Source organism: Cucumis sativus, chromosome 3 (assembly GCF_000004075.3).
Source record: "Cucumis sativus cultivar 9930 chromosome 3, Cucumber_9930_V3, whole genome shotgun sequence".
NCBI classification, from domain to species: Eukaryota; Viridiplantae; Streptophyta; class Magnoliopsida; order Cucurbitales; family Cucurbitaceae; genus Cucumis; species Cucumis sativus.
This window is the reverse complement of record NC_026657.2, coordinates 37159011-37171323: the sequence shown is the minus strand read 5'-3', so window position 1 is coordinate 37171323 and position 12313 is coordinate 37159011. Positions and strand designations below refer to the sequence as shown.

The 12313-nt window shown below is 34.6% G+C and overlaps 1 protein-coding gene across 4 annotated transcripts; it reads left to right on the top strand.

Annotated features, from left to right (window-relative positions):
• The first annotated feature begins 1503 nt into the window (after positions 1-1503).
• Positions 1504-11163, top strand: LOC101219907 (GTPase HflX). 4 transcript variants are annotated; one of them, XM_031882936.1, is made up of 13 exons: positions 1504-1934; positions 2638-2780; positions 4531-4647; positions 4950-5064; positions 5516-5653; positions 5884-5979; positions 6077-6190; positions 7522-7590; positions 7946-8016; positions 8089-8203; positions 10140-10268; positions 10380-10469; positions 10843-11163. In XM_031882936.1, exons 1-13 carry the CDS (start codon positions 1557-1559, stop codon positions 10903-10905), a joined length of 1638 nt encoding a protein of 545 aa, XP_031738796.1. In that variant the 5' UTR covers positions 1504-1556; the 3' UTR covers positions 10906-11163. The 4 variants fall into 4 exon arrangements, with proteins under 4 accessions (XP_031738796.1, XP_031738797.1, XP_031738795.1 ...); XM_031882937.1 differs by having other exon boundaries at positions 1506-1934; positions 8089-8182; XM_031882935.1 differs by having other exon boundaries at positions 1506-1934; positions 10833-11163.
• Positions 11164-12313: the final 1150 nt, after the last annotated feature.

Below are 12313 nucleotides of genomic sequence, written 5' to 3'. Positions count from 1 at the left end.
TGATAACCAAGATGGCCTCAATGTTGCCCACCTTCAGAAGATGCGTAATGAAATCCATGGAAACATTATCCCATGGTCTCGTTGAAACAGGCAAGGGTTCAAGAAGCTCATAAACTTTCACTTTCTCGACCTTATCTTGTTGGCAGATAAGGCATGTCTTTGTGTACCGCATGACTTTGTCTCGTATATTAGGCTAGAAGTAGCCTTTCTTCAATAGCGTATACATCCTTTGCCACTCAGGGTGGCCTGCCCATAGTGTGTCATAACACTCGTGCAATAACTTTTTCCTTAGATCACTTGTCCTCATAACATACAATCGGTTTCTTCTCGTCAATAATAAGTTTCTTCAACCAAAAATTGTCCTGTTTTATCGGCTTTGGCTAAAGCAATAACAACTTGGGTAGAGGGATCCTTATGAAAGGATTAAAGCCCTTGACAACGAAAGATTTTGCAGAGATCTTTTCAATTTAATTGGGAACTTAAAATACCACACATTGGCAAACAATTACATAAACAAATTTTCTTATAATTTAAACTAAGGTTAAGCATGCTTAAACAAATTATAGATTAGAGAATTACATAATAGAGTAATTTACTCCCGTTGACATCTCTGAATCTAAAAATCACCGAATTGGGGACACCACCCATAATCTGGTCACTCTCACCCATACAGATCAAATGATAATTATTCACAAATAGAAGTTCATAATACACTTAGGATTAAGACTAAGTTACCTAGGTCATCCTAATGAAATAGAAACCTAACTAGTTAACGAAATTACATCTAGTGGTTACTATTTTGTGGTCCGATCTTATGCAAACTCATTGCATATGATACCCTCACTCGCATGTCACCTACATGAACATGTTGGATCATTGCATTTGTATCAAATACAAAGTGAGTTGTATCCATAGTGTTACTAGGACAAGGTACTCGACCTTATCTCTATACTATAGACCATTTTAAGCTGATCTCGAACATTGATCTCTATATGCCTTTACATACTGTCCAAAACTCACCAAACAACTTATGATGTTAATTTATTAGATTTAGGTTATCAAGACAAAACTAATAATATAATCAATAACATTTATTAAAATTATAATAATAACACTTTATTAATAACGATTAATGAACTACGTACAAGTTGAATAGGTGAGCGATTGTTTAGAATATATCAAAATGATATCTGAATGATCTTGATATTCTAGAAGTAAAAAATAGAAAAATAAGAAAGAAAATCTAACAGAGATGATGAATAAATTGAAAACAAGAAGAAAGAGAGGTAATGAATGTTCCTATCGAACACAAATCTAAAATTTATTAATGACTTCATTGTTTTTTTTGTTATCGGCTATAAATACCTTTACTGAAATTAACCAATTATTTACCCTTAATTGAAAAAAAACACCAACCAAAATTCATTAGACTTTATTTGTATAATAAATATTTTGTCCATTCGCTTTCCGAATTAAGATTATAATTTCCCCGTTCTTTTAAATACGGTCACAAACGTTTTTCAATATTTCCAGAAGCTCGGTAGCTCATCCTACCGATGACGAGCGCCTCTCTCGCCGGTTTTTTCCCTCGCCCTTCAATCCGGGAACCCTGTTCTCCATGCACTTCTTCCAACAACAATCGCGTATTCTTCCCCTTCATCTCAAGAAAAGATACCAGGAATTCCATCTGTACCCTTGCAAGTGCTTTCCAACAAGAACCTGCCGTCGTATCCTCTGATAATCTCCCTTTCCATGGTTCTTTTATCAAGCCTATTCAGGAAGTAGGAGGAACCGGAGATGTTGATGAGCCTATTCGTGGCGTCTCGAGCACTGAACCAGAGCCTAAATCGCAGTTACCGAGTAGGGTTAAAAAGAAGACTCAAGAAGATGGAGATAGCATTGAGGGTAGGTTTAAGCTGCGAAATGGAAGGGAGGTATGTTTCTTGAACCCTTCCTTTTCCTCCCTTTAAATACTACTCTCTTCGAAATGTAGAAGCAATTACGAAGATGGATGCCGCCCTTATTTTGATGTGTTTCTTTTATCCATTTGGCACACATGATTTAGATATTAGAATGTGGGTTAGGATGCTTCATACTTTAGAAGGATGGATGATTTAGCTAAACTATAAGAGGTAGAATTTATGAATTATTCTATATTTGAGTGGAGTGGAACATTTACTAATTTCATTGGGCGTGATGAACAACGACAACCGCAAAAGAAGATATCAGATGTAAGGACGCAGAGACAAAAGAGAGGGTGTTAATCATCAATTGGGGGTTATGCAAATTAGGTGGTTGCCTAAAATTTTTGGACTGGGTTCTTTTGATTTCAGAAAATACGTACTTTCAGAAGGAAAGAGCGCATTCCATTAGGTTGGATAACATATATTTTAGTTCTGAGTGACATAAAGGATGCAGTATGATACAGTCAGAGTTAGGATATGTGATCAAAACATGTCTGATGAAAGGTTCTGTTGAAATATTTTGGGGAAGAGATTTCGTCATTCATTCTTCAACAGTTGATTGCAATCAACATTTGTGACTTTCTTTTAATTAAAAACATGGATTAATGGGTCCTATCCGTCTATGGTATTTAAAGAAATTGAAATGAGGAATTTGACTTATTCATTAATTCAGGTTTTTGAAGAAAAAGCCTATCTCGTCGGTGTAGAGCGGAAAGGAGATGTTGCCCAACTTTTCAGCATCGATGAATCTCTGAAAGAACTGGCACAGTTAGCTGACACAGCTGGACTAAAGGTCGTCGGTTCAACATATCAAAAGTGAGTTCTGTGATACTTCCGTTCCTTTCTGCAGATAAATACATTCCTTCCGTTGGAACCTTTCATTGATTTTGGGTCATAGTTGGAATGGAATCGTCATATTTTCTTTTCCCCTCCATTTTCTGACTTTATTCTGTTAATTCATAAGCGCTGTTTGAAGTCTCTAATCAGCCTGGCCCTTAGGCTCTTATTCTGTTCTCAATGAAATCATCTGTGCTTGTGCAGTAAGAATAACAATAAAAAAGAATATTCTCTAATCAAACCAGGTGTTGAACATTAGAGGATCTGGCTTAGCATATTTATGATCAGATTATTTACTATGTTTACTTTTGGAATCAATCCAAAAAAAGAAAAAAAGAACTAAGTTTACTATTGGAAACCTATTTCAACGTTTTCAAGAAATTTCCTGCAATATGCATTTCTTGATAGTGAAAGTGATACTAATATATTCAAATGGTGGTTGATGTTTATATAAAATTGTATCTCTATTTAGTGCTTTTTTAATGTGGAAGAATGCAATTTATGGTGGCCACCTACCTAGGATTTTAGATCCTATGAGGTTCCGTAACACCTAAATATTGTAGGGATAGGCAGTTGTTTTATGAGATTTGTTGAAATGTACGTAAGTGGGCCCAAACATTCACGTACATTTAAAAAGAAATGTGCAAGAATGTCAAATGACTTTGATGTGGCATATTAGCCTTTTTCTGAACTTCCTAATAGTTTTGATTACTTTATGTTTCTGTTTCATGCTCTTTTCAGCATACTTCAGGGTAGTTGATATGAAATCCCTAGCGAATTGGAATTAAAAACTCTTTTGGAATGATAACCCCTAATTCTTGCTCACTAACACCTCCAAATCAATATGATTTCAACCCTAAGGATTGGGTCAGACACGGATTGTCTTAAGATCAATATCTTGAAACAAAAACACAAGTTCTTTGCCCAAAGATTCGAACACTCCACAAATAGGATGACCAATCCCACTTGAATGTTCTTACAAAATTCAAAAAGCTTTATTGCTAATCATGAAAACAAGCACAAAGACTAAATTTGATTCGTTGTCAAAACTCCTTAAAACAACCTATTAGGAAGGTGTCAATAGCCTCCTAATAAAAACCCTAATACATAAAAAGACAACATTGCCCCTACTTAAAATGTCATAACGAGGATAAACTGGAAAATACTAAAATTAAATCAAAATTATTAGATAAAGTCTAATGAATAATTCAATGTTTTGTTGGTTTGTATCAGTAGTTATTACTTCAGGGCATTCTTTCTTTGTCTTTGTGATGTATATACTTCCGAGAAACTTTCTTTTTGAAATGGAAAAAAAAATCTAGCCAATTTTGAATTTTGATAAGTTCTGAAAATTTTATGCCTTTAAAATTTGGTTATCAATTCAAAAATATTTTTGGAAGGGTAGGAATAGAAACAAATAAATTTGTGATGGGAATACAAGCTTAGTTCTCAATAACAAAATTTTATATAATGAAGTGGGACAAAACAGGGGCTTAAATGTTTGTTTTTAAGAATCCGATCCACAAGTGTAATGCTAAATTGTTTATTCTCACCCTAAGAATTTTTCATTATTTATCTCTCCTACTGAAAATTGTTCCCTCGTTGTAGAGATTGTAGTCTGTCTTTTCTCATTGTCCAATGGAAATATGTTTTGAAATTCCTCCAGCGATTAGTTTTCCACGTTTCTTACATATTTAGATATTTTTCTCTCTAATCTAATGATATGCAGGCTAGCTTCTCCAAATCCAAGGACTTACATAGGATCGGGCAAAGTTGCAGAAATCAAGAGTGCAATTCATGCATTAGGAATAGAGACTGTGATATTTGACGATGAGCTTTCAGCTGGGTGAGTTTGTTCTTCTTATTCATTATTTTTTTATGATTCTTTTAATGCATGTTATCATTTCTCATAAGTGAGGAACAGTGCATCATTGGCACTAATATTATTTTATCAAAACTTCTTTGCCAAAAAGCTTCCTTAATAGTTTAATTTTCCGTTCATTTCTTGCTTGTGTTGTGATTAGAGTTGATATTTTGCAAATTGCACAGGGGATTGGCACTGTTTTCTGTTCTATATGTATCTTCTTGTTTAAGAGAACTAAGTTGTTTTCCCATGACATAGAACTCATAGTCTCTCTCTTTCCTTAGGCAACTAAGAAACTTGGAAAAATCATTTGGTGGAGATGTAAGAGTTTGTGATCGTACTGCCTTAATCTTGGATATCTTCAATCAGAGAGCAGCAACGCATGAGGCATCTCTACAGGCAAAATGTTCATTCACTTGAATGAATCTTATTTAGGGCCCTATTGATTTTGTTTTAAGTTTTGTATTTTCGAAACACATGTTTATTTTCTCCCAATTTCTTTACCATGTTTTTCACCTTTTTTTAAAAAGAAAGATTCAAATGCTTAGTCAAATTTCAAAACAAAATTATGTTTTCAAAAAAAAAATTCCCCAAAAACTTTGTTTTGCTTTTTGAAAACATCATTAGAAAGTGAATCACAAAAAAGGAACTTTTAGGTTGGAGTACTGTGTTTATAAACTTAATTTTAAAAAACCAAATGGTTATCAAATGGGCCTTTGTTATCTTTTTTTTTCTTTCTTCAGGGACATGTGGGGGGAGGGGGGCGACAACGTTCTTAACATTCTTATTTTTTGATGGATTTAGTTTATACACAGTAATGTTTGTTAAATTAAGTAAACTTTCTCTTTAGGTGGCATTGGCGCAAATGGAGTACCAGTTACCTCGACTTACAAAGATGTGGACTCACCTTGAGCGTCAGGCAGGAGGGCAGGTGAAAGGTATGGGTGAGAAACAAATTGAAGTGGATAAGCGTATCTTACGAACACAAGTAAGCAATCTTCTTTTATTGAATTTTTGTATTTTAAGTATTTAAAGCTTTCCATTTATAATCTGTAAACTATGTATGAAAGTTTTCTTAAACTTTCACCAAATATGTTCCAGCCAACTTTAACATAATAAGGATATTCTGGTTATGTATGATACACTAAGTTCAAAAGGTTATTATTTTTGGCTTAGTTTTTGAAACTAAGATTGAGTGTCAATACTCATCCACTGCAGATTGGTGTTCTCCGTAAGGAATTAGAGTCTGTCAGGGTGCATCGGAAACAGTACAGAAGCCGACGCTTTTCAGTACCTGTCCCAGTAGTTTCTTTGGTAAGCAAATTTACATGGGCATGAACTTCCTTTACTTTCTACTTATGTGTGAGGGTAGCTCTTGCCAACATTTTAGAGGCCGCGGTTGATGTTATAGGTTGGATATACAAATGCTGGAAAGAGTACACTCTTGAATCACTTGACTGGAGCTGAAGTCCTTGCAGAGGATCGGTTGTTTGCAACCCTTGATCCAACTACAAGGAGGGTTCAGGTAATTTCAACTTCCTTTAATCTTGCAGCGCTATTATACTCATGAGTCACTATTAACCTTAGAGCAATATAGTTGGGGGGTAAATCTGTTGAATAGTACTGTGGTAGCTATGTGAGTGCACTCTGTAAACAGGTTACTAAAGAAGAGGATGAAAATCTTACATCCATCAAGTCCTTAACAAGTGAGGTCTTTTGATCAGGATCTTATGTGAATGGTCTATGCTTCAAGCAAATCGCACATTTGCCTAATGGCGTTGCTGATGCCTTAGCAAAGTAGGCACCTCAGGAGTTTACACTCCAAACTTCAGACTAATTTTTCAAATTGTCTAATGACGCTTGCGGATTGTGATAGGCTGATTTGGTATTCTGAGTTTGTACTTTTAAAAAGTTGAAAATAAATTGGTTGAAATATTTTTAACTAGTTTATGAAGTCATCAAATATTTAGGAGCAGTGGAGCGCACTTTAAATTGAAGGTTCGAATATGTTTCTTGTAAAGAATTGAGGCAAAAGTTCACTGAGCAGATAACTGCCTGCTGTTTTGCGCTTTTGCTGGTCTTTTGATTAAGGAATACTAAATACACCATTGAGAGCTAAGCTAGGCACTGACCCTTTTCGGAATCTATTGATGATTTTACTTTTCAACTTGAGCAAAATCTGTTTCCCGGAGAACATATCAAGTCTTATTTCTGATATTGTGATTGATGTGTTACAGTTGCATGATCTATGAAATAATGGGGCCTTTTCCTTGCTAACTAACCATCTGCTGCCAGACCTTTATTTTGAATCAATTTGTTATCTTCCTGGAAGTACGACATCTTTAAAAATGAGTTTGTCATATGACCACGGTATACAACGGCTCATGCCTTATAACAGTATCAAACATTTATTAGTTTTTAAGAGTGGGGGTTGGGGGGGTGATATGGAGGAAAATAGAAATAGAGATATGAGAGGGAGAAGATAGAGAGAAATGAATTGGAAGAAAAAAATAAGGGAGAACATTCAAAGGCTCAAGCAATCAATTCTTTACTTGAGTTTTACCGACTACAAAAAAGATCCCCAAGTAGGGAAATAAAATCTGATAAATTGTTTATGAATTGAGAAACTTACAATAGAACAGAACCCTAATATCTTGTAAAATCATAAGAAAGAAATTCGAACTTTCTAAAATTATAGGGACTAAATTTGCAATTTAACGTTTTTAAACTAATGATGATAATTTTATTTTTATTTTCTTTCAAAAGGATTAAAATACATATAAGAAGTAGTTGCGAATTTAGAACTATTTTTTAATTCATTTTGTTCACTTAAGATGCCTGTTTCACACTCTCCAGATGAAGAACGGGAATGAATTTCTACTCACGGATACTGTTGGTTTCATCCAGAAGTTACCAACTATGCTGGTGAGATTTGCAGTCGCAAGATAGCATCATTTCAATCTGCTGGTACCATAAACCTGATTTAGTTTTTTTTTAAGTAGAGATGTAGAACAAACACAAATCTACATGGTTGGAAGAAAAACCACGATCCTAATATATATATTTTTTATGACAATAAAGGTACAAAGGGAAAAATATTTATTGACAACATGGGCCTAATTAAAATAATAAAAAATTAGGGCAAAGTAAATCTCAACTACCCTTTGGACTTTCAACATGACCCAAGCTTACCTTGCAGATGTTTCCTCATTTTCGTTTCTCAGTATTCATGGTAAAATCCCCAGATAGATTTATTTTTATTTCTGGTTAAGTCCTACAGGTTGCTGCATTCAGAGCAACATTAGAGGAGATATCAGAATCGTCATTACTGGTTCATGTGGTGGACATCAGGTGATTGGTTATTCTATTGATGTTCCTAATTACCCTAATCTATTCTCTGATTCTATATTTTATTAATTTCAGCCATCCGCTGGCTGAGCAACAGATAGAGGCCGTGGATAAAGTTCTTTCAGAATTGGATGTTTCATCAATTCCAAAGCTGATGGTATGGAACAAGGTAACAGGGAAAGTTTCTACGGTAATACAACCTTTCACCCCACCCCTCAACCACCACATAAAAGATTAAGAAAAGAAAAAGAAAGAAAGTAAACTGTTCAATATTTTTCTCTGTGCTTACAATAGATATTTGTCCTTTTGTCATTGGCATGGCTTGTGATGACTTGCTTTACTAGAATCTCTTTACTATGTGACATGAAAACCCTTGTGAATTGAAATTAGGAGCCCTTTTGGTACGAAGACTTTTAATTCTCAAACACTAAAACTTCAAATCAATATGATTTTTCTTTTAAAGAGAAACAAGTCTCTTTTATTAGATAAAAATGAGACTTAAGCTAGAGAGTGATACAATGAGCAAAATAACCAAATCGATTTGACTTTGTTAGACCACCAATCCTCCAAACGTATAAAAGGAGGGGCAAGAAAGGAAATCCATGTAATATTACTATGAGAGAGATCATTGGAGAGGAAGGAAATACCTGAGGGTCCCACTAGGTTGTTGGTATAAATAAGGAATGTTTTGGGATTGATGAATTTCGTTTGATTTTAGTAAAAGGCTGCTGTAAGCTTTCTAGGAACAGGATTCCAGCCTTCTCGAAGGAGCTGGTCTATTGCTTTCTTTTTCTGTTTTTGTGCTTTCCATTTGTGTTCATCTTCAGACTATATTTCTGGCTTGTAGAACTTTGGTTGATATTGCAATATAATTAAGTAGAGAGCCACCTCTGTTTTACCATTGTTGAGATTTTTCTGAATTTCATGTTGAAGAGTCTTAACAAATTTCAACCTCAAAGCTTTTCCTTGGCCCAAGATTTGAACAAAATTGATATGAAAACCCTAATGTACCCTCATACATAGATCATTGTAAAATGACAAAAGAAAAACCCTACATAACGTGTCATAAAAAAGGATAGTATTGAGAAATACTAAAATTGCGTCAAAATTATTAAATAAAATATAAATAATAGTTTGATGCACTGGACCATTCTTATCACTATTTCTTGGTAGTGGGAAGACACATTGGAGTTTTTTGTTTTTATGAAATTTTTTTAATATCATCATATGTTTGACCAAAATTGGATTTTCAAATGGGCTTCTGTTTTTCGCTGCTCAATCTCGGTAGCTTTGTTATTCTCCACCATTTTAGTCATTACGTTGAATTTTTGGCTTGAGAGAAAGAGGAGGATCTATAGAGGAGAAATCTTGGGGAGGTTTGTGCAAGGTATCTCCTTGCAATCAAGTATTATTGACTGAAGAAGGACCCCGAAGGCTACAACTCCTCTCATTGTGAGAGTCTGATACTAAATCCTAGCTGAAGAAAAAGGAAATAACAACCTCTACTACTTATACTACCCTTCCTACCCAAAAATATCCCTCCGTCCTCACATGGTCCCCTCATCCCTATTACATAAAATTCCCGATCCTCACTCCCATACATAACTAACTTCCTCCCACAATTACATTCTTGCTCTTCCTCTTATCTGATGGACGATTGGTGGTCTCACAGTTTGGTCTTCAGCTGGGCTCAATACCTCTCTTTGGTGTTGGTGTCTGGAGCTCCTTGAGTTTTCTTTTGCTCCTTTGGTTTGGGTTTGTTTATATTTTTATTTTATTGTTTTTGCTGCTGCTATGTTGCTATCATTATCTTTATTTCCATTTGTTTATCCTTTCATTTGCTGTTGAAGTTTGTCTTTTAGCTTTAAAGAAAATATGTAGCTTTTGTAAGGGATCCCTATTGGTAATTCTCGTGGCTAATACCCATCTGCATAACGGAAAAAACTCAGAAATATTTTTAAAAAATGAATGAGTTTGCCACACGACAAACTATTGTTGAACAATTGGGTAGGCCGCAAGAAAAAGGGGAGAGAGAGAGGGACAGAGAGAAATGGGTGCAACCTAGGATGTACCCAGTATTATTTTTCATTCCCATGCTCATCTGACTACAAAATGTCAAACGGCAGGTTGACAAGGTTACTGATCCTCAACATATTAGACTGGAAGCAGATAAAAGAGGAGATGTCGTTTGTGTATCTGCGCTTAGTGGTGATGGTTTGGACAAATTCTGTGATGCAGTTCAGAGCAAATTGAAGGTGTATTAACTTCACATTATTGATAACTCTGTTGTTTGTTAGCAGCAGTTGGCATTGCTTTTGACGTAAAATTTGAACACAAGATCACGAATGATTGTTTTGAATGGGCAGGACTCAATGGTTTGGATAGAAGCATTGATCCCGTTTGATAGAGGCGAGCTCCTAAGCACTGTGCATCAGGTTGGAGTGGTAGAGAAAGCTGTAAGTAAATGGAGGATCCGTTTCAATTTTCATTTTGTTTTCTTATATACCCTTGACTTATTATAAATATCTTGAGTGTGCATTAGGTTGAAACATTTTGTTAGATTATTTCAAAAAGGAAATAGTGTAGGAAAAAGAGCGACATTCTAAAAAGATACGTGAAATGCACAATTAATGTGATTCCTACCTATCTCGACTTTCTATTTTACGTCTATAGACTGCTCTAAACCAAAGAATATATATTTTCTAGCAAGTGAGAAAAATTAGCAACGGTGGATGACCTCTTTCGGGTTGATTTTGATCTCTTAGTTCATGCATGGTCACCTCTTTTCTCGAGTAACTTCAGTTATATTATGCTGGCAGGAATATACAGAAAATGGAACACTGGTCCAGGCACACGTTCCCCTTAGGTTTTCAAGGCTGCTTACACCAATGAGGCAACTGTGTATAACCTGATCAAAATTTTCATTTCCACTTTTACTATTGATTTTCGTTGTTCTGTTACCCATTATTTACAAAAAAGAAAATATAATAATAAAACTATCTACTTCTGTTTACGACAGGGGGAAACTCCTGTTTGACATAATTGTGTAAATACATGGATCCCCCTACCACGGGATTGTAAATATTTGATGGCTTGTATTGTTAAATATTTGATGTTTAAAAGAGTTGAATGGGCATGGAATTTCTGATATTTCCCCCTCTGAACTCACCCAAAGAAGGAATCGGTGCTCGAGCAAGAGGTAATATTCTGTTCATTAGCTTAAATGTAACTTGTAGGGTCTTCTTCAGCTTGTAGGAAGACAGTAATTTTGTAAGAAAACCAGATTGTAAATTGAGAGACTATTCAAGCATTTGCAGTTCAGAGTCCCAGATTCCCAACCACACGGAATTGTAGGGTAAAAAAAAGTTTTACACTGGAAACTGTTAGGTATTTTGTCAATTTATTTTTTGTTAAGTACATATTTTTGGTCACACGTCACTATCAAGTGAAGTTATAGGTTAAAAGATGGATTGGGTGGGTGATGTACCCTATGCTGAACCAGAATCTGACCCATAATTAGAACAATTATATATACAGAGCTATCTGGGGATTGGGTAAATTTTGGATTCAACGGATGTTGAAGTCATTGTATAGCTCAGCATATCTCTCTCACTTATAAAGCTAGATTCCACTCGGGTAATAAAGAGTAAAATGATGGAGAAAATGACGGAAAATGTTACATAAATTGGGAAGTCATTCAAACTACAACATATATTTATATATGCTTGATGGAGTACTAGGTAGTGTTTTAATTGCTAGTTTTTGCATATAAATAGGTATTACCTTTCTTCTCCTGCATTTCTCACCTTTCCTATCTTATTAACTGCTGATTCTTCAAATTCAGATCAAATTTCCTGACTGAAGCTGCACGGTGAACATAAATTTGCGAATTTGGTTCTCATAATAACATTTTGATAAAGGGGTTTTTAACTCGTATGGTACAAATATACAGGTTCAATTACTTCAAAGTTCAAAAATCATAATCTTTTTTTAAAATTTAAATTTATTGAAGGACCGACACTATCCATAGTTTGCTCGATATAATTTCAAATTTGATTTTGGTATTTATTATTCATTTTAGTTATCATTGTGAGATAATATATATGAGATTTGATTTATTTACATATATTTTTTAATTGTTAATGTTTGGTTTATTTTTTTAGGATGTAAATTTCATTTTTTTTTATTATCATTGTTATATGGTTTTTTACATAATTTTTTCTTTCATTCCTACGTTATTTTGTTGCTCGAGTTTTGGCCTTTCAAATTTTATTTCTTTATTTTATGAATTTTATAGTTT